Here is a 23217-nt window from a genome sequence, read left to right on the forward strand (position 1 = left end):
AAGTGTTGGCCTTCATCCAGCAATTTGATGCGGCCTTTAGAGATGAGGGCTTCACAGAGTCCTCCAAGCTACGCCATGTAGCTATGCACTTCCAAAAATCAGCTTGTCAATGGTGGGCTAGCCTTCGTGGCAATGGTGAAGCCCCAAAGACATGGAAAACTCTACGAGTTTCCATCATGAAGCAATTCCTTGCAATAAGCGATGCAAAGGACAAAGTGCTTACCGAATGGCGCAGCTTGAAGCTCCTCTCCCATGAGTCTATCCACAAATATGTAGACAAGTTTTGGCATTTACACCTCAAGGCTACTGTCTTTCAAAAGATAGACTTTGCCGAGCAAAGGCAGCAATTCTGTGCGGGATTACCTGACGAGATGGCCGAATACATCAACTCTCAACGGCCTGGTGCTATTGAAGTAATCCATCACACCATGGTTGCTTCACGCATCAATTTCCATCAAGGGGCTAGACGTAATGTCAAGCCCATGGAAAACAAAGACAAAAATGATGCAAAGGGGAAAACCAATGTTCAAAATACTTCCCAAGTCAATTCCAACAACAACAAAAATCGGTCCAAGGAGAAGGGAGTTTACAAAGGTTAAAAAAAACTCTCTCCTGAAGAGCTTGAAGCTTTTCACAAGGACCATAAGTGTTTCAAGTGTGGGGAGCAAGGACATGGCTATCGTTCTTTCCCCAAGAAGAATACTCGCAATGAGACTCCTAGGGCTTCCATCATCGAAGCTCCAAAAGAGGGTGCTCATTGCAAAGGATCATCACTTTCCTATGCTTGGGGAAAGGTAAGAGAGCATGATGCCTTCATATTGTTTGACCCTGGCTCTGACCCTGGCTCTACTCTTAACTTCATATCAATGGAGTTGGCCACCAAGTTGGGCATTCAAGCTTTTGAGATGGGAGATATAGTAGTGGCCGATGCAACTTTCAAGGGACAACAAGCCTCCGTTACTCCCTTGATTGGGAAGTTGAGGCTTCATGTCCAAAGCTATGTTGACAAAGAAGACTTCTTCATCTCTCCTCTCCAACATGAGGATGTTATCCTAGGGGCACCATGGTTTGATCGCATGGCTGCCAACATGAAGTTCCCTGAAAGGAGAATCTACTTCACCTACAGGGGGAAGAACATGTATATAGATGCTAGTGAGCGTGGTCGCACTATCCCACTTGTAAATCCTCTTGCTTTTGATAAATCAATGAAGAGCTCAGTTTCTGCGTACATGATTTTTGTCAAAGAGTCTCTAAAAGATACTAATGTTTCATCAAATGTAAATGGTAGAAATCAAGAAGAGTTAGACTTGTCTAATTTTCTAAAAGGATTCCAAGATGTGTTCATCGATGATATCCCTATGGAATTACCTCCAAAACGAGGGGATGATGATCATCGCATTGAGCTCCTTCCTGGAAGCTCACCACCTAACAAGCCTCCTTATCGAGTCTCACAAGCTCAACAAGAGGAGATCATGAGGCAAGTACAAGAGCTGGTAGACAAAGGGATGGTGAGGCCTAGTTCCTCTCCCTTCTGTTCTCTAGTCCTTTTAGTGCAAAATAAAGATGGTACATACCGTATGTGTGTGGACTATCGAGCACTAAACCATATTACTATCAAAAACAGATTTCCCGTACCTCGGGTAGAAGATCTGTTTGATAAGCTACAAGGCTCTACCTACTTCACTAGGATTGACCTTAAGAGCGGCTATCATCAAATAAGGATAGTGAATGAAGATATCTTAAAGACCACGTTTCGCACAACGTTTGGTCTTTATGAATATCTAGTCATGCCTTTTGGCTTGACCAATGCACCAGCTACATTCAATCGTTTGATGGAGAAAATTTTTAGACCATACCGCAAATTCACTGGAGTGTTCTTTGATGATATCATCATCTACTCCAAGTATTTGGAGGAACATAAGCAACATCTCCAAGTGATTTTTCAAGCATTGAGGGAGAACAGGCTTTTTCTCAACCAAAAGAAAAGCGAATTCTTCCTTCAAGAGATTCAATACCTAGGTCATATTATCTCTAAAGATGGTATCCGAATGGATCCATCAAAGTTAGAGGTAATAAAAGCATGGCCTAACCCAAGAAATCTACATGAGCTAAGAAGCTTTGTTGGTATGTGCGCATACTATAGACGCTTCATAGCAAAATTCTCTCTAGTAGCAGGACCACTACACGACTTAAATAAGAAGAACGTTAAGTTTCTATGGACTGCTAAGAAGCAAAATGCTTTTGAAAAGCTCAAAGAGAAGCTTACTTCCCAACCAGTCCTCGTGCTTCCGGATCTCTCAAAGCCATTTGAGGTCCAATGTGATGCTTGTGGTGATTGCCTTGGAGCTGTTTTGCTTCAAGAAGGGCACGCCATAGCATATGAGAGCCGAAGGCTCAATATTGATGATGAACGAGTCTTGGACATTTATAAAGAAAGAGCTTTTAGCTGTTCTACATGCCCTGGACACATGGAATCACTACCTATTGGGGACTCCATTTATCCTACGAACCGACCACCAAAGTCTTAAGTATTTCATGACGCAAACCAAGCTTTCCGACAAACAAATGAGGTGGGAAAATTTTCTTTCGCAATTTAATTTCCATATTGCTCACATAGCTGGTAAGCACAATCAAGTGGACGATGCACTTTCACGACGACCCAAAGTTAATGCGGTTTCTATAGCTACTCACAATGATCTATCCTCTATGATAGATGAGTATTCTACTGACCCTGACTTTATAGACATAATGTCAGCCCTTGCTTTGGGGAAGAAAGAGGAACCATTCACCTTGCAAGATGGTTATCTTCTCCATGGAAATAGGCTATGTGTTACCCATTCCGTTCGTGAGAAAGTCATGTATGAATCCCATGCTCCTCCATATGCGGGGCATAGAGGTATTCAACCTACTCTCCGAGGAGTAGAGACGTACTTCTATTGGCCTACCATGAAAGTGGACATACAAGAGTATGTTTCAAAATGTGTAGTATTCTAGGGAAGCAACCTGGATTACTCTAGCCATTGCCTATTCCAAATTCACCATGGGAGAGTATATCCATGGATTTCATCTTTGGATTACCCAAGTCTATCCATGGGAATACAAGAATATGGACAATAGTTGACAGGTTTAGCAAGCAAGCACATTTTATTCCTATCAAAAAGACTGTTAAGGCACATCAAATGGCAACTCTCTTCATATCTCAGATTTTCAAGCACCATGGATTACCCACATCCATCGTGTCAGCTAGAGATCCTAGAATGACCAGTAATTTCTAGAAAGGTCTCTTTGAAAATCTAAGAACAAGATTGAATTTCTCTTCCGCCTATCACCCACAAACGGATGGCCAAAGTGAGATAGCCAATCTTACGATACTCGATCCACTCAAGACTTATGTTACCAAAGTAGATCAACGCTCACAATGGGAAAAGTACTTACCTCTTGTAGAGTATGCCTACAATAATACTGTACATACTTCTATGGGAAAAGCACCTTTTGAGATCATTGAGGGAAGACCTAAAATTCCCTTGCTACTCAAAGTACATGGGAAGATCTTCGCCGCCGATGAGTATAGCCGTGACCTACAAGAATCTTTTCAAAAGATTAGGGAGGATATATCCATCTCTCAACAAAGGCAAAAAGTTGTTGCTGATAAGCACAAAAGAGCCTTAATGTTCAAAGAAAATGATTGGGTCTTACACAAGTTTCCTAAGGCTCGATTAAGGCAAACGACGGGCAAAAATCCTATGGGCCATCAAAAGTATTATGCTAAACTAGCAAAAAGATACTATGGTCCTTTCCAAATCTTGAAGCCCCTCAAGTTGCCCAACCATTGGCTCATACACAATGCCTTTCATGTAAGCCTACTTAAGCCCTACAAAGGAGAGCCACCAACTGAACCAATTATTGAAGACCCTCCCGAAGTTGAAGACCAAGAAGAGGTGCTACAACCCAAAGCTGTCCTTCGGCATGAAGACAAGGTACTACGACATGGTAAGATTATCCGACTGTATCTTATTAAGTTCAAAAATTATCCTTTTGAAGATGCTAGATGGATGCAAGGAATATAGCTTAAGGATAGTATGAACCTTGTCAATGCTTACGATGGTACATTAGAGTAAGCAAATGTACAAATTTCTTTTAAATGACTCATGTTTTTGTCTTATAAGACTAGTCCTCTTTTTAATTGTGCACAAATTTAACTAGTATGCATGCTTAGAATCATGTTTGTGATGACGACGTCTCTCAAACACCAAGTAGAATTTGTCACTCTACTTTGGGAGAATGAAATGGACTAAAGAGCAGATATGCTTGAGGCAACTATGTCTCCCAAGCACCAAATGGATTAGTTATCCATCTTGGAAAGATGTCATAGGGTAAAAAGGTATCCTCTACCCGCTAAGTAAAATTGACTAATGACTAAGGCTTTATCTCTTCTACCTCATAGTCGAGGACGACTATGATTTCAAGCGAGAGGTAATGTCATAAAATCTAATATCTAATATCTAACCAACCCAAATGATTTTCTCATATTAAATTGATCACTTAATATGAGAGAATAAACGGGAACAAGTGTTAAGATATAGACATGTGCTTATAGATCTATCTCAACACGGGGCCAATGGTAAAGGGGCCCAAATGAGAGATGGTCTATCAAAGAGCAAGGCTAACAAATGGAGCATAAGACCTTAGGGTTAGATTCATTGAAGACCTCCAATAATGTGTGTAAAAGGCCTTTGACCTTAGGTAAGCTAGGGCTGAGCTTGAGGCGCGGGAACTCGACCCAGCTCGAGCTGCTTGTCCTGCTTGTCATGCTTGATGACTAAGGTGCTTGATGATTGAGGTGCTTGAGATGCTTGAGGTGCTTGACATGCTTGAGATGCTAGGGTTGCACATAAGTTGAGAACCTAGCCCAAGCTTAAAGTGCTTAACGACCAAGCTTGTGGTGGGAACTGGGCCTATGCATGAGGGGCTTGAGGTGTCAAAAAGTCAAAGATTCAATCCCTACAAGGAGGGGTGAGACCTACATGAGAGGGGATGAGAGAGAACACCCACACACTCACACAAGGCATGCATGGTACAAAGAAAGCAAAAGGGACACTTGTCAAGTTCCTCCTCATGTTGCCCTCATGGTGTGCCTGAAGCCTATTGGTTGGCCACCCAAGGGGTCCAATAATAATTTATGAGATTTAATTAATTGATTTAGCCTTTATCTAGCTCTATCTCTCAAAGGGGAAAGGGGGACACTTGTCTCAAGGCTACCCTTGCTGCTTGTAATGCCTCCTGCTTGTGATTGGCTAGGCCTGGAGGGGTCCAATGAGCTTCAAGCATGAGCTACAAGGGGGGGTCGACCCAAGCAAACTAGGGGGTTGCTTAGGGGGTATACTCACCCACACACACTCACAAACACTCTCATTGTGTGCTATGCAAAGTGCAAGAGCTCCCTCTCCTTGTCCAAGCAAGTAGAGGTTGAGAGCCTACACCAACACTCTTGGATATGGAGTGCAAATCCAACCAAGAGCCATGCTTCAATGCTTAAGCTTGCCATCTCCTTCTTCTTCATTACTATGCTATTATGTATGCTAGCAACAAGAGTTATGATAAGTGAGGAACTAATTCTTTCTCCTACGAAATGTTTCTTCTTCCTCTTCCCTACCCTCATTCCCTGCTAGCTCTCTCCACCTTCGAAGGTGTTTGAGATCTTGGGACTGAGGCTTGGGATAGTTAAAGCTTTCTTCAATTTTATGTTATGTTTGTGATGCATGAAGCTTTCCATCTTCATTGCATCACCTAGGTCACAAGGAACACAAAGATTATATTGTAACAAGTCTCTCTCTTAATGAGAGAAATCATAATACAAATGCCTATTGGAGGGGGGACCGGCTCCACATAAATCCGGTCCTCAACTGTTGTCATGTTCTCTAAATTCTCTCTCTTGCAAAAGTATTGTTCATGCCAAGTTAACTAATTGCTATGATTATGTTGCTATCTTCAATTATGTTCACCCGCTATGCTCACAAAGTCATTTCTCAAAAGTACTCTCATTAATTTCCGCTACTCTCAAATTAAATAGGCCAATTCCATTACAGAAATTAAGCAAGGAGATTGGGTTTTAGTGTATGACATTAGTCTTGATAACCAGCATACTGTCATGCGAAAGGTTTCAAAAAGATGGTTTGGACCGTATATAGTCAAGTACGTACATGACAATGCCACTTACACCCTGGCTGAATTAGATAGAACAGAGATAAAGATACCCATTGCAGGAAAGGGAATCAAGGTATTCAAAAGAAGAGAGGATAGTCATCCGGTCTATCAAGTAAGCCAGAATGAAGGCTTGGAATTACCCAGTGAAGATGAAGAAGAAGAAACTCAAACCGCAAACATTAGCTGTGGCACATACCGGAGGATGTACAGGTTTAGAGGGGGTGGATGTCGTGCCGTGGCACGTGCATGGTGGGAACGGAAGCTAAGCCCTACAATATTATGGATTTTATGTGTATACCTTAAGTGTACATAAGTATATGCATTTTCCATTTAGCATGCAAAAAGCTAGTCGAAGTCTGATGTGTCACTCTTGTTGGGAATGGACTTCAATCCCGGGCTTCTTTGTGAACCTCTTCTTGGAGCCATGATGAAATGAGCCTATAAAACATACCTCCTATCTACTAGGCATCCTAGGTGGCATATGACATATATAGCATTGCCAAAAGTGGCCTTAGTCATAGTATACCCCATGAGGTGTCATTCTACACATAGTAGGTGCACTTTGGAGTGATTATGGACGTAGAAAAATACCTTAGAAAAGTGGTTACGAGTTTGTTTGATGTCATCCATGATGTATGCCAAGCTCTCTCTCAATTTTTTCTTTATGCACATGTTCCCACCATAGCTCAACAATTCTTGACATGTGGCGACAAGGAGAAGATATTTGGAGAATGATCTAAAAGAACCTCTAGATATTTCTTAAAAAGAAAGATCTAGAAGAACTTCTAGATATTTCTTGAAGAGAAAGATCTAAAAACTTTGAAGATAATTTCGAGATATTTTGAAAAGAGAGACACTTGTCACACAAATCCCTTGGATATTTCTAAGCAAATATCTTCTTCAAGAGGCAACTTCACCTATAAATAGAGCCTCTTGCCAATCACTTGGGCATCAAGAAAACCATCAAGCAATCAAGCGCTCAAGCAATCTCCATAATCAAGCCACTCTATCAAGCCATCACCCAACCTCCTAACCATCTCCTTGAGGAAAACTTTCTCTCAATTTCAGCCCAACACATCTTGAGCTTGCTACTTCATGCCTCAAGCCTTCTATCTCCTCACTTGTAATACTCATACACTCTATGTAACCTTCTTTCATCAATAAAAACACATTGTTGGTGGCTTGCAAACGGTGTGGGAGACTACTATGCATCATTTACTTCATCAAGTTGGCTACAATACCACAAGTCTTAAGGTGTGCTTCACTTCTTTGGATTAAGCTTGTGTGGGTCTTTGTGTGTTGGTTGTCTCTCTTATCTCTTTCTTCCATTGTTTGACTGCTTTCTGAGCTTTCTTAGATGAATAACCCCAATGGTGTAACTTTTCAACCCTTTCACTTTGTGCAACATATTAGAATTAACGTTTGTATTAGTCGTAAAATCCACTTCCAATAGATAATTGTGTTACTCTTTGGGCCGGAAAGACTGCAAGAAATTCTTCTTTCTCCACGTCCTCTTATTTAGCCACTACTAGACTACTCTAATTCTTTCGATGTGCACATATTTATTCTCCTCTAGGGGTTGAGTTTTGCTTTCTTAATATTACTATGAACCAAGAAGACTTGTACACATGGCTCACTCCTATCGCTAGGCAAAATATCTACATCTTTGTAAGCACTAAGTTACAGTTTCAAAGAACCATTCGAAATCTATTTGGAGCACAACGACTTGCTGTTATAAATGCATCAGTGAACCCTTTCATCTTACCTTTGATTAGATACAATCAAAGCCTTGATGTTTTCATCTTTGTTTTGTTTTGAGGGTTTCACGTGCGCGTATGTGTGTGTTTGCGTGTAAGATTCCAATGGCTACACACAATGTATTTGCTACAAACACTAAGCTTGCTTAAGTGAAAAGATTCACAGTCTCCCCACAAACCCTCACAGCTAGAGGCCCGACGCCTTCCTGGCAAGACCGCCAACTCTTTGACAGCGCGGATAGGGAGGGGGCGAGGATGGCGTGGGGAGAGGCTGGGAGTAGCGCGAGCGAGCAGGGGGAAGGAGATACGCAGGGAAGGTTAAAGTAATGAGTCAAGAACTAAGGAGTCACATAATTCCACGATGTTCTTTATCACTCGTTAATGTTCTCTCTCCTTGAAGGTTAGATGTGCCCGGCTTTGTTCTCCTCTTCATGCTTTTGAGGCCTTGTACTTCTCCTTTTTTAAATTAAATTTTTGTTTATCTTCAAAAAGAAAAGTTTTTTTTTGAAAGGTGTAATGATTTGAAGTAAACAGAAAAGAAACAAACCGAGTCCCCAAGGTAGGGATGGGGATGGGCCCCTAACATGACGGATCACATCTCATGAATACTATGGAACATCCTTAACCTAGGGGCAGAGTATACATGAGTAAGGAGAACCTTCTATTTTTGCCAGGGGTTAAGCTTTTGGAGCTCATGTTGGCTCACATGAGAGACCCCTTTCATACTAAGTATACATGACTTAGAGATATATTTGATATTATACAAGAAAGATAAGGCTGTTGACAAACTAGTGGGTAGTGGTGTTGTGTTATGCAAATGGGATCCTGCATGACAAAGTTAATGTCATAAACCAATTTAGGAGGCAAAGATTGATCCTCTTTCAAGTCTTGCCAAGACTCCCATAATATGCAAGTAAGGGAAGAGCCTTTGTACTTCAAAGATTGTTGGCAGAGAGTGACCTCTCTCAATGAGAGTCCTGACCAGGCTTTGGAGCCCTGCACACAAAAGGAGGCGAGGTTTCTTTGGATAAGCTTGGCCCAGTATCATCCCTGTCTATAGATCTTACAACCCACTTTGCAGCTAGCTTCTTGGCAAGAAAGGCCAGGTTGAGGATACCAAGCCCCCCAACGTCTTTGGGTAAACAACATGTGCTACATGCTACTTTAGGTAATTTGGATCTATCTTCATTACCTCCCCACAAAACCCTTCTTGCAAGGGTAAATACTTTACTCAATTGAGTCTTGGAGGGCTTTCAATAGGCAAGAAAAGAAACATAGAGGATAGCAAGTAGTGGTTTAGCACAAAAAGTCTAGAAGGGAGGTAAGTTTGCATATTATACCACATAAAGACCTTCCCTCTGAACCTGTCTAATACCCATTCAAATCTCTATGACATGCTGACCTTGAAGCCCATAGGTATATCAAGGAGTTTGAACACTTTACTATCTTCAATCTGCTAGTATCCATCTTGTACAACCAAACACCTTCCTTCTGAACATGTCTAATACCCATTCAAATCTCTATGACATGCTGACCTTGAAGCCCATAGGTATACCAAGGAGCCTGAACACTTTACCATCTTCAATCTGCTGACATCCAACGTGTACAACTGTAATAGGACCAGTCTTTGAAGTTCTTAAAGTCGAAAAGAATGTAGCAGGGCATATCTTTCGTTAGCACGATTTGAAAGATTGTTGAATAGTCTATTAAATAGAGCTTATACGAATGAGTTGAGATATTAAGAGAAAACATATATTCTTTTTTTTAAATAATATACTAAAGACGGATTTGATAAAGATTAATGAATAACAGATAGTCTGTTTATGAACAGTAAAATAGAGATTTTTATTAATATCAATGTTTTATATTTATGTGTTTTAGCTTAAAATGCATGGGTAGGCTTAAAATAAGTTGTAAAAGTAGTGGAGACCCAAAAATAGAGGTTTTATGAGTCGCAACCTAAAAGTTGCGTTTTTAGCCAAACAAAGATGTTTTTCAAAATTCTGTCCGCGATACCTTGTAGACCAGACCTATTCCCGTCGTTTTGAGTACCTGGATCGCTTTGTTCTGAGTTTGTTTGTAAAAGTTATGATGAAAACAAACAGAAGGCATCAGCAGTGTAGTATACACAGGAACAGACAGACATACAACATTATATAGCTCTCCCTGCTATCAACCAAGAAGTGGATTGTTTCTTCATGGTAGAGTATGGCAATTGAGATTATGAAGGTATATAATTATGTTTTTTTACTTTGATTATCATGTTGAATTGGTTGCACGAGTATGTTCTTTTGGTTATTTTGTAGGCGATGCAGAAATCAATGTGTGAAACAGGATCTGTGCAAAGTGTCATGATAGAAATCCAACCTTTACGGATCGCTTAGCGATCACGTTCTTATATTATTCTCGCAGGTATACTTGGTACGAAAATCGTGCAAGCCTTTCGAGGAAAAGAAGGATAAAAGCACGACGGGTGGTGCGTTTGGGGATCATTCACCGATCTCTTCTTCTGCGAGTGCGAGTGCGAGTGCGAGTGAGAGTGAGAGTGAGAGTGCGAGTGCGAGTGAGACGCTGCATGCAAGCGAACTGAAGCTCAGGGGTGGTCGGGAGGTTCGAGCTCCGTACAACGGAGTGCGCCCATATATTTTGCTTCTCTGTTGTATCAAAACTCTACAAAGATTCATCAATACAAAGATCTCTTTCTCTATCTTTTGCTATCGATCTCTATTATTCGGTTCCTGTGACAACAACCAAAGAAGGGGAGTCTCCATTAGATGTCTTATACACAATTTTTCCATGGTTAATCTGAGAGCCTGAAGCTGAACAAAATGTTGAGACTGTTAATAGAGATATCATCATTACTCAGCAAACTATTTGTATCATCTGCAAACTGATGTAGGCATAAATCTTTCTCCATGCCAGGAATTTGAATACCTTTTAGAAGACCTTGATTGATACAATCATTGACAAGCCATCCCAATGCATCTGAAGACATAACACACATAAGAGGGGACAGGGGACAACCCCGTCTAATAGATCTGGCAAGTTGAATAGCCTCAATAAATTTACCATTAAGTGCAATTTTGGTAAAAGAATTATCGAATAAAATATGTACAAATCTAACAAACTGCTTTCCAAATCCAATGTTAGCTAAAGATTGCAAAATGAAGTTCCACTCTATTTTGTCATAAGCTTTATCAAAATCTATTTTGAAAAAAATAAAATCCTGTCTTGATTCCACAGCATATTCCATGCCTTCCCAAAGTGTGATGATTGCATCTAATATGTATCTGTTCTTGATGAACCCCCTTTGCTCTGGCAAGATGATCCTGTCCATAAGAGGGCTGATCCTCCTAGCCAAGGATAGGGAAAACATCTTATATATAGAAGTGAGACATAAGATGGGTCTCCAACTGGAGAGATCATCTTTAGTCCCTTTTTTGTGTATTAACTTTATGACCCCTGTATTAACCTTAGTAGGAAGAGCTCCTAGCCTAACAGCTTCTAGCCAGACTTGCATGATGTAGAAATCTTGATAAGCTTTGAAGAACTCACTAGGAATATCATCAATGCCTGGGGTTTTGCCATCTTTCAATGCCCTAATAGAATCTTTGATCTCCCCTTCAGAAATGGGACAATCCAACATTTTTGCAAGATCTTGAGATATACTCTTTTTCCTGATCCTGATAATGTGGGCTCTTGCATTTCTTATATCCTCATTTCTTAGGGGAGGACCAGAGAATATATCAGAGAAGAAAATCCAAGTTCTCTTTATGATGCCATCAATTTTCCTCTTCCTCAGGAAGAGGACAAAGTCCCTAGCTTTCTTTTATAAAAAAAGTTTAAACATGTCTTTATTAGGTTTATCAACCTTTCCAGCCCAAAACTCTCTAGTCCAAGCTCGGGCACTACTAGCAGCCAGGAGCTCTTCGTGCCTAAGGTCTTCCTTTAGGTCTACAAGTTCCTGAGTAGGGGTTTCTTTAGGGTCCAAGTTTTTCTCTATGTTAGAGATCTTGTCCCTTATCATCATGCTTTTGTTAGATCTAATTTTCCTAACTTTCCTCTTACAATCCGTAAACAGATGCTAGATGCTTCTAACAGCTGAATTCCATGCCTTCTGAAAAGGTGAGTCACAAGCAGAAAAGGAATCATGCAAGATTTCTCTTAACTTTTGACTTTACAGAACCCAGTTTCAACATAGATTGATCGAGATGAGTGCAACCAGCATTAAATGAGCAATCAGATTGTTGTAACACAGTGCTGACATGCAAGTGATCAGAAAGTAAAATGGCACTGTTTGTTTTACAGCTTATTTGCCAATGCTGCTGCAACAAATCCAAAGACATGTAGACCCTATCTAGTCTGGCAGACCTGAAGTACTCACCAGATAGTTCAAAAAGAAGAGTTGTTGGCAACGGGGTAGGGGCTCCATGTTAAAGTTGGCAATCAACAATGCCATGTGAAGTGGCTCTATAAACACTTAGAAATGAGGACTAAAATTTACAAAAGGGGATGAGACCAGCCAAGAATTTTACTTTGACTAGTGTAAGACTAAGATCTAATAAATCTTGAGACGGTTGAGAGAACTCGAGCGTTTTCCCGAGGAGATGGAGATGTGCGAAAAGCCAAAACACGCGAACACACAGTCACAGTGTCGCAGGCTAGTCCTGGCTCACGACTCGCACTGTCCAACAGAGAGGGGGCGAGGAGAGAGGCGAGCTGATGACTCATGAGTCATGAGCCTGCAACACACAAGGTCGGGCGCTTGTCTCGAGACTCGAAAGCGCACACACGTGACGCACAGGTCATATTTTAACAGTGTGGACGCATGAGTCTGTGGAGCAGGTGAGGGGGAGAGAGCGCGCGAGTGTGCAATGCGTCTGGGTCCGGGAGTGGGTAGTTGGGCCCCGCTCGGCTCTTTAAAGAAAAAGGGAACTTGTCAAGCGGCGGGACCACAGCAGCCACACGAGCGGGCAGGCTTTAGAGCCGGAAACGCACGTGCGAAGTTGAGTGCGGACGCGAATACGGCGGGGTCGGGCGGGGCCCAAAACCCGACACCCACACATGCACGAGAGAGAGAGAAAAGAGCGCATTCTCACACCCTACCCTGATGCATGTGATGTCACGAGAGGGACGGGCGGCACGCGGTGGCATGGGTCCCATGTGGGCCCGCATGGGTAGTCCCCCCCCATGCGCCCCCCCTGCCAACCAGCCTATGCCTGCACATGAAGGCAGCGTGTGCACCAGTCTCTTTCTCATTTTTATGGTCATGCGTCTCATCACTCCCTCTCTTGCTATAACTGGACTGGTTGCCTTCCTACCCGTCCGCTCACATGAACGACGCGCTCTCGTCGGTTGTTCACACACAAAAGATGCCCTCCTTTGCGTGCACACACTGCGCACATGCAATGATGTTTCCTTCGCCCCATGCCACATGGTCTTTGCCATGGCCATGCAAAAAGCTCATGTTGTCTCTAGCCTATAGAGTAGTTGTTGGAGATGAATTAGTCTATGGTCACGCGATGCTTAGTTATCAGATATAGACAGTTATGCCAACTATGCCCACACAAAGCATTAAATGAATAACTAAGCCGCTTACATAGTCATTCATTCAACCTCCCAACTATGCTTTGAACTTCACAATTTTCCGAAATGGGCTTAGTTACAAAGGGTAAGCATATTTATTTACTTAATGCTCTTTTTTTGCGTGTGACCAAGAATGTGGCTTAGGCTATGGTCACGGGAGACTTAGTTTTGAGGAGCACAACTCGACCAGCTCTCTGATGAAGTAGCTTTTTGCAGGTTTTCATCGACTCAGTTTTGTAAGTATGCCCAAAAAGGCACACTTTCAAAACTTTCTCGGTTAGCTTTAGGTCACTGCTCCAGTTCTCTCTCCTATTGCTGCCCGTCAACCTCTCTCTCTCTCTACCCACTACTGTCCATCAACCATGACGGATCTGTACCTGCCATGGTCAACATTAGTCGAGGCTTATGGAAAAACTAAGCCTCGCGTGACCATAGCCTTAACTGCGCGCATGCAACCTAGATGGGCCTTGTGGATTGGTTACCTTTTGTCATGCTCCATTCCTGCCCTAACTCATTCTACACCCAACATAGCAACAACTTAGCAAACCCTTGTGAGATATAACTCAATTGGTAGAGCAATAGCCTATATGCCTAAGGTCTTGGGTTCAATATTCCCTTCGCAATGTGAAGACATGTTCTAAGTTCTTAGGGGTTGTTCCCATACACGAGTGTGTGTGTGTGTGTGTGTGTGATGGGATGCCTCTCTCCCTACCTGTGAGGCAGAGAGAAACTTGTAATGATAAAATCAACATGAAACCAAGCACTTTTAGAAGAAACCTTGGAAGAACTGGACCTCGCATGTCGTGGTAACGATGTCCCACTTTAGTGGCGTCGATACCACTGCTTGGGGTTCATTGAGGACCAGGTGTGATGTCTAGGAGAGTTGGCCTAGCGGTAAGGTGAGGGCTTTAAGCATGCCTGCTTTTGTTCAACTCTTGGGAAAAATCATGCCCCACTTCAGTGCCGTCGATACGACCGCTTAGGGTTCATTAAGGACCCCGTGGTATGTCTAGGGGAGTTGGCCTAGTGGTAGGCCAAGGGCTTTAAGCATGCTTGCTTTTGTTCAACCCTTGGGACTTAGGGGTGTAGGTATGTGGGCGCAATCCTAGGTAAACTAGCTAATGCGAAGCATTAGATTGCCAAAAAGAGGAAAAAAGACCCCGTGGTAGACAACGTTGATGTGTTAGATTGTGGTCACGCAAGGCTCAATTATTAGTAATTGATAATTGAGCCTACAATGCTCTATTTTAAAATTCCAAGCACTAATAAGCCTTAGTTTTGGTCATGCACAAGCCACTAAGCTTTTTGCATTTGGTACCTCGAGGTTCGCGCGAGACTCAACAACTGGTAGGGTTTGTCCTTTGAAAATATGTGTGTACGTAGGGCACAAAACTCTTTGCCTGCACTTGCAGTAGCCATGGTGAAGGTTGATATCCTTCTCTCCCTCTCTACAAAGGTAGCTCGTGGCTGGGGTGGTGCCACACATGCATGCGAATCAGTCCGCCTTCAAAGCTGAGTCGGTACCTTTTACAACTATGTCGTTTTCGACATAGTTACAAATGCTTGTGTCTAGTACAACTGAGCTAGCTTAGTTTTATCGTGTGGCCATAAATGAGGCTAAATTATCCTGATAATTGAGCATCGTGTGACCGCCACCTTACCCTTGGATTTTGACTTGAGGCGTTGGAAGCGCGCGACACTGCCGGCCCAGTGGGGTTACCATGGGAACCCGGGGCTTGTAGACGATGTATATGCCCCTATGCATCCTATCCTATGCACATAAACAGAAAAGCAGAGAAACCAACATAGAAAGCTATGTATGATTGGCAATGGCATCCATCTTCCTCGTCATTTTGTGTTTAATTTGCAATTGCGAACTTCTTCACATCTCAGCCTGCACGTACTCCCTCTCCTGCCTGCCTTCGATCGGGGTGCGACCCTCCTGCGAGACTGCCATCGCCGAGATGCTTGCCCGCTTTCATCGAGTGTGGTTCAGATCCACAATACATACAGCACATACGATTTGATTTGATCAGCCCCCCCCCTCCCCCCCCCCCCCCCTCCTCCACAACCCACACTCGGAGATTGCCATCGCTAGTTGTTTCATTTCATTCACCCTGCCGATTTTGCACATCTGCATTGCAAACATGACATCTGGTAGCCGCGCTCCGACCTCAAAGGAGCGCGAGAACAACAAGAGACGAGAACGGAAGAGGCGCGCAATTGCTGCTCGAATATTTGCTGGTCTGCGTCAGTATGGAAATTACAAGCTGCCCAAGCACTGTGACAACAATGAGGTTCTTAAAGCACTGTGCCGTGAAGCTGGCTGGATTGTGGAGGAAGATGGAACTACTTACAAACCGGTATGTTGGGGCTGTAATAGCGATTTGTCTATCAATGGGTGTAAATTTTATGTAGCATGTCCGCCATTGTTATGTACTGTTGTTGGTCTCCATCATATGCCTGTCTAATGTAGGGAATTTGTTCTCTAACTTAACACGCATTTGGTTCTGTTGATGTTGTTGACTCATTCGAGATGGATTTCCATTTAAGAAGAATCTGGGTTTGTTGATGGTGCTTAGGGCTGTAAACCTGTGCAAGATCGAGGCGATTGCTGCATTTCGTCCTCCACAAGCCCTGCATCATCGTCTTTTGTCCAGGGAGGTGGTGCTGGTGATGGCTTGTCACTGATTCCTTGGCTCAAAGGCTTATCGTCATCCTGTGTAACGGTCGCTTCGACCCCAGGAGGTGTTGGGAATGCCAGTGCAGCGGCTCCCTCTTCCCGAAATCCTGGTTTACCTCCTCTTCAGATCATGAGAGGAGGAACTTGCAGTGCCCCTGTCACGCCGCCTCTCAGCTCTCCGCGGATGACATCGCATGTCCAGCCTGATTGGACGGAACTTAGCATCAAGGCAGGAGAGGCTCTTTCCTCAGACTGTGCGGCGACTGCCCTTTCCAATGCTTATCATGGCCATCCGCCTTTCATTGCATCGACAGCAGCTTCTGGTACCTCCACTCCTACCTATCCGCCTGTCTTTATCATGTCTGGTACGTCTACACCCTCACATTTCATGGCCTCTGGGTCTGCTACCCCCTTTCTTCCTTCTGGGGCGTCTACGCCAACGTACGCCTCTTCCATGCGAGGCATGCCTACTTTCAACTTCGCTGCGGTTGCGGCCATGGCTGCTGTGCAGCAGCAACAGCAAGCGCAGGATAGAGATCAAATACTTCCAACAGGAATCCCATTGGAGTCTGAGAGGCCGCGGGATGCCTGCAAGCCCTCGACTAACATGGATGTAGACATGGATTGGCGAGCAGCAATGATGGCCTCCAGGCAGCCCGGAGGTGTCAAACATGATGATACAGCCAAGGAGTTAAGGAGAGATTTGTCTGCTGCAAGTGCTGTCAGAATGGATCATGTGGGCAATGGTGACACCTCTTTGGTGATGGATGTGAGGAGAGAGGCATTTACTGCTAGAGGGGCAGCCCCTTCTTCGGACATGCTTGGAGTGCAGGGGGACCGTTATACCATTGATCAAAGTCGTGTTTGTAGCTGGCCGCCCCCACAAAGTCAAGGTGAGGGTGTGGGTCATACAATTTTTGCATTGGCTGTGCCGGATGCAAGGGGCATTGTACCAGAGAATTTTAGAGCAGTTCCAGATGTGGATTCTGGCGTATTTACTTTCAAGGCCAAGAACAGGCAGCTCTCGGGTATTGTGAAGCCTTGGGAAGGCGAGACCATACATGAGGTGTCATTGGAAGAGGAAGGGCTAAAGCTGACTTTGGGTAATGCCTCTACTATGGCTGCTACGTCTGCTCCTGGAGTTGCCATCTCCAGTAGAACTGTGGCTACTGCTATGTTGATGGACTAAGACCGACACCTACTCTTTGATTTTACTGGTCCTACCAAGTCTGTGTATATATGCTCACAACGAGAAAATCCTCACCCTTTACTGCTTTTGGGCGTTTATTTGGTTATGCACGGCTTCCGCTTCATCGGTCCAAGCAGCAAGTTGCGTAGACACAGATTTCCTCTACATCAGCATCTCATCCAAAATTTTTAAATCTAATTTCATGTGCAGCTATTTTCACGGAGTCTGTCGTCCATGTGCAGGTATGCACATACAGCCTTGTCATATAATGCTATGGCGGACGCATGCTTACATCAAAAATGTTTTCGGTTCTTTATAGAGGGGTTGCTCTTGTATGAGATTAGCCGGTTCTCAAATGCTCTTATGTGATCCTTGTGGGTAGCATTTCAATATTTTGCTGTCAAATATTTTGTGCAGATCCCTACTTGCTCTTGGGAAGCTGAAAAGCCATTGATAAGGTTGTAGTTTCTTCCGTCGAGATCCATTTACTTTGATAAGTTTGTCACTCTTTTCTTAAGAGACTTCTGACTACAAATTTGGAGTTTCTCTCCAGATTGTTGCTTTGGCTTCATTGTTCTGGGTTTGGCTCGGGTTAACAGCTAACAGTTGTAAGGGGCCTAGTAGTTCAGACGAGATCCTATAAAAGCACCGATAGCCCTTCATGCGTGCCTTATGTTGGGTACCATCCAAGTTAGCAAGCTAATAAGTGCCATGTGGAACCTTGTCCAAGACCAAGAAAGGTCCTCGCCACTTGATTTGAAGTGTTTTTTGAAACAGATTGTCAATCATGCCATTTAACCGTTTCTCACCCTTGATGTCTTTTGCATAGCTGGAGTGAATTAGACAGATGAGGCAGAATTCTTGCAAATCCTCAAGTAAAATGTGCGGTTCTCATGGACTTCAGAAATCTTGGGACTTTTTGTCCTTTGGCAATTTTAGGGCCATGCTATGTTATTTTCATGCTTGTTCTGGGTTTGTTGTCATGGCTTTTGAATGTAATGCATGAACATATATCCCCATTTTCATGCTGAAGGCATGCTCTTGCAGATGTCATTCCTATATCGATTCTAATGCTTCTCAAGGGAAGAGGTTCAAAGAATTGTCCCATCCTAAGGCTCCTTTGTCCTCCACAAAGCAACGGCCACTAAGGAAGTAGTTTATGCATTTCCCTCTGTTGGGTTCAAGTCTTGTCCAGTCGTCTAACCCATGTGGGATCATGCATTGTCGGTTAACAAATGCAGACCCCTCTGGAATGTGAAATTTGCATGGTAAAAAGCTATGGCTAATATAAGTCAAACCTCCTATGCATGTAATGGCTTGTTATTAATCAATAATATAGCATGGTCATTTTCAGCTTGGTCAAATCTCTCTCTTTCTCTCTCTCTGTGCATGCTGCCTTCATCTCCCATGGCTCTCCACATGCACTCGTCATAGAACAACCGATCCTATCAAGTGTTATTAGAGCCTTGAAAGCTTGTGTCTGGAAAGATACACGGGAGCAGTCACGCTTAGCGGAGATGAAGGCTTCATCAATCTGCGTGGATTAGGTCGCAGCTGCCATCAACAAGTTTGCGATGATCTGCGACACAACTTTAGACATTGAAGGATCTTCTGGTTGCGCAGCAGCAGCAGCAGAGTGACATTGGTGTTGTTGCAGAGCTCGTTTTCTTTTCATATCCCATTTATTTTTGTTAGCATTCACACGATTTTTAAATGGTGGTCTTTCCTTCTATTTTTGAGCCTCGACCTTCAAGCAAAGCAAGCCAGTTTTCATACTTTATCTCTTCACACGGTAACAATTTGAAAACGATCTTGGCTGCGAATTGGTAGACTCCGACAAATATATGTATTCAAAGGTGTCTAGTTTGGCTACAACATTGAACTAAATAGAAATCAAACCCGAGGTTGAGTTGGAATCTATATAATCCAAGTTCGTGGTTTTTTGAAACCAAGTCACCAAGTCAACAAAGCATATCGGTACATCTGCAACCATTTATGAATTTTTCAGAGCCAATTGTTTTGAAGGGTCTCCATCTGGGATTAACAAACCTCACCCATTTTTTGGAGATTCAATATTAGTAGGAAGTTTCACACAAATTACATTTTTATTGCCAAATATGGCATTAAAATTTTTGACAAGTTTGACGGATTCGGCTTCACTCATGGCAAATCAAAGTTGAAGGATATTTGATTCTGAAAAACTTGTGGAGTGTTGTCGTCAAGTCTCTTTGAACAGACAAAGTGGGTACAAAGGTTGCAATTACTAGAGCTTTATTTGTCGAGCAATAGAGGAAAGACAAGCAAGCATTGGGTATTCTCTAGACTTCTCCTGGAAGACGATTTTATTCATTATTTGGATGATATTACATCTTCAAGTGATGTTCGGATATAATTAGAAACTCTTTTTGGTGCCAAAGCTAAATATTCAAAGATGAGTTCAAAATGAAATTATGCTCTTTAATACACCATGCGTGTTGAAAATATAGTAGCATTAACTAAAAGATTGAAAAGCATCAAAACTCAATGATTGTATGTTGAAGCTCTAGCATCTAATGAAGATCTTATAGCCGTTTTACTTAATTTCTTACCTATTAAATTTCGTCAGATTGTGACCATTTGAAAGGAGAAAGATCCTCTGCCATCTTTGCATGGTATTGTTATTTTTTTTTGGCAAGAAATGGAGAAAAGAGCATCCCGTATCAGCTCTTCCATAATTCCCATTGCATGTGCAGCAGTGGTTGCACTTCTACTTTAACTTAAACCAGACCGTCTTCTGGTATTAGATCTTGTGCAATGTGTGGGCGAAATAACCATCAAATAAAGAATTGCTTCTCCAAAAATCCTTGTGTTCCTTGTGTGAGACGGACCATCCTTCCATCAAGTAGAACAAAAGTCAGACAATGTAAGGCCAAGGGTCAGTATGAAGCTAACTCGGGGGTTGCCTATACATAGGTATATGGTTGGGTGGAGACTTAGGCTTCATTGTCCTAGCCTTAAATTGGTATCAAAGTGTGTGGTTTTTGCATGCATGCAAAATCGTACAGTGGAGGAGGGAGCTTCTCGACAAACAAGAAGTGGGGAACATCCCTTGGGTGTTGAAGGGGAGGAGAATCGACCTGCATGAAAATGCTGCCTCTTGCTCTCTACGTGTTTGCGTTGTCGTGTGGAGAAATTCACGTTTTTGTGGTGATTCAAGCCCGGCTCTCTCTCTCTCTCTCTCTCTCTCTCTCTCTCTCCTCTTTTGGTGCACTCTATTCAACGCCATAGTTGAGGATTTGAGCTTCCTTTTCCACTTGGTGGGCACCCCAATGATTTGCACTTGGTGGGCATCCCAATGATTTGCAATGCCAAGCAAAGTTGTCAAAAAAACTTTATGTAAGGGTGCATGCACACTCCGTGCACCCAACGACCATCGCATTGAACCTTGCAAAGTTCACTAGAGAGATTCTTTGGATCCTCATGTCTTTGGCAAAGCTGTATTTTATTGCATAACATGCAAATTTTGAAATACATTTCCAAGAAGTGCTACAAATTGTATGGGAGTTAATTTGGATAGTTTTTCAAGATTTTCAAAGCTTAGAAACATCTAGCGTGAAGGGACTTCCTAACATTGAAGTTATTTTGCATTATTGGATGGATTTTTCTAATTTTCCAATAACGCTTGTTATTTGAAGGTTTTCAACAGTTGTAATCGACATTGAAAGACGTTTCGGTTTTCATATTTGGCACGACCAATTGTCACCTATTGTAGCTGTTGCTCTTCTACTTTTGCTTTTCAGTTTCTCCATATGATTCTTGGAACAAGGTATTCCTTTTCTTACTGCTCACATAACACAGCTGCACCATGGATCCAGACATAGACATGTATGATACTTTCCATTTTGAAAACCCTGCAATCGTTCAACCTCGTGTTGTCCTGCAGTCGGCTACTCTCACAGAGAGTGCCCTCACTGCAACTGGCCAGGACGATGGCATAGAACTGCTTGATATGCAAGAGTTTAGAGTAGTACAAACGTGCATGTCTGTTTTGGATTCCAATTTTGCAATGTTGAATGCGAATGTGAGTAAAATGTTTGATTTGCTTGTGTAATTCATGCAACAGTCGGCCAAGAGCCCTGTTAATGAGCAGGCCCAGGTTTCTTTGGCTCTTGTGCCTAGAATAAACACCGTTGGTGTACATAAGCAAGGATCCAATCTGGATGGGTTGCCTCTTCTCTCTCAAAAAGAGGTGGATGATTTGTTGAAAAATAGTAAGCCATCGAGATTTCGAGGGGAAGAAAAGGAAGCGCAACAAAGATACGATAAATATATTCATGAGCAAATGGGATGGAATTCACGATCTTGGACAAAGTTTGGATGCAGTCAAGGTAGTGCAAACAAGTCTAATACTAGAGGATAAAGCCTATACATGGTGGATGTCACTCAAGGAGAATAATATCATACCACATACATGTGCAACCTTTGAGGATGTGTTTAGAAAAGAATTCTTGTCCACCAATGAAAGCCATAGAAATTGGAGTGCATGGGACAAGTGCTCTATGCATCAATATAAGACACTGTTTGAGTACATCTCACACCATCGCAATGTGATCCTCAAGATAGAGGGTTTAGACGCCTTTCAAAATAGGAAGCTATAGTGCAGGCTCATATCCACGATAATCCGGATGAAAAAGCATTGCATAGAGCACACATGCTTGACACTTCAAATGTGAATGCACGTGTATCTCATGGTCATAATAAGAGGAAATTTGTTGTATCTATATTTGATGTGTCCAAAAAACCCTAGGGGCCATCTATCTAGTGAAGAGTTTGAGAAAGAAAAGAAGGATAAATTATGTTTTAACTGCTTAGGAAGTGGACACGGAAAAAAATTGTTCCAAGGGAAAATCTGTTGTCCAAGGTAAGGAGAAAAAAGTGCACATGGTGTAATTACTTCCCCTAGAGTCCTCTTCTCACTTTTCCAATGTAAAAGTAACACCTATCAAAGTGGTTCATGAGTGTTATCTTACGGTTTCTATGTGGCAACCGACCTTTGTTCCACACAACTTGGTGCGTATGCATATGTTTATCCAAGATCACAAGGTAAGAATCTTGGTGGACAATGGTTCTCGCACAATTTCATCAACTATAAGTTAGTGAAGTCGCTCAATTTGCCCCAGTTTCACAGCTACAAAGTAGCCATGATAAACGGCCATGATGCTGAAGTGTGGGATACACAAGTAAAGGGTGTACCGTTGGGGATTCAAGACTATCATACGTCCTTGGATTTTTAAGTTATGATTATGGATCGGACAAATGTGGTACTAAGTAGGGAGTGTACCGCTAGAGATTTAGGATATCATACATCCTTCGATTTTTCAGTTATGAATATGGATTGCGGACATATGTGGTACATGAGTGGTTATACAGATTAGGGTCCTCATTCAAGCGTATCTATGAGCATAACATTTTAATGTTTGAATCCAAAGTGTGCACGTGCTGCTGTATGAAGCTCTCTTTTGAAAATAAAATAGAAGAACTCTTCTTGTGTTATTCACTATGTCATTTTTTGTCAAATGTTGATAATACTTCAACGAATGATGATTCCTCAAGCCACAATTTTCTCTCTTTTCTCTTCAATCGCTTGCTACTCCACTGTCACCAACAAGAAAATGCTGCTGGTAAATCAAAAGAACTTTTAATGAAATACAAAGATGTGTTCTAGAAGACTTACCACCAGGGTTACCGCCACGAGCACGTTCTGTGAAACATGGCATAGATGTGGTTGCAGGTAGTAAGCCCGTTAGTAAACCACAATA

The 23217-nt window shown here is 42.6% G+C and overlaps 1 protein-coding gene across 1 annotated transcript; it reads left to right on the forward strand.

The window, feature by feature from the left end:
• The first annotated feature begins 15343 nt into the window (after window positions 1-15343).
• LOC147419955 (uncharacterized) lies at window positions 15344-17954 on the forward strand. The gene is made up of 2 exons (XM_086505436.1): window positions 15344-15910; window positions 16130-17954. Exons 1-2 carry the CDS (start codon window positions 15695-15697, stop codon window positions 17417-17419), a joined length of 1506 nt encoding a protein of 501 aa, XP_086361562.1. The 5' UTR covers window positions 15344-15694; the 3' UTR covers window positions 17420-17954.
• Window positions 17955-23217: the final 5263 nt, after the last annotated feature.

Source organism: Adiantum capillus-veneris, chromosome 29 (assembly GCF_014529385.1).
Source record: "Adiantum capillus-veneris isolate H3 chromosome 29, ASM1452938v2, whole genome shotgun sequence".
NCBI classification, from domain to species: Eukaryota; Viridiplantae; Streptophyta; class Polypodiopsida; order Polypodiales; family Pteridaceae; genus Adiantum; species Adiantum capillus-veneris.

Bases quoted from the DNA above. Each gene is read 5' to 3' on its own strand.
- LOC147419955 (XM_086505436.1), top strand. From the start codon at position 15,695: ATGACATCTGGTAGCCGCGCTCCGACCTCAAAGGAGCGCGAGAACAAC. The intron at 15,911-16,129 runs GTATGTTGGGGC...GATGGTGCTTAG, and splicing joins ATGGAACTACTTACAAACCG to GGCTGTAAACCTGTGCAAGA.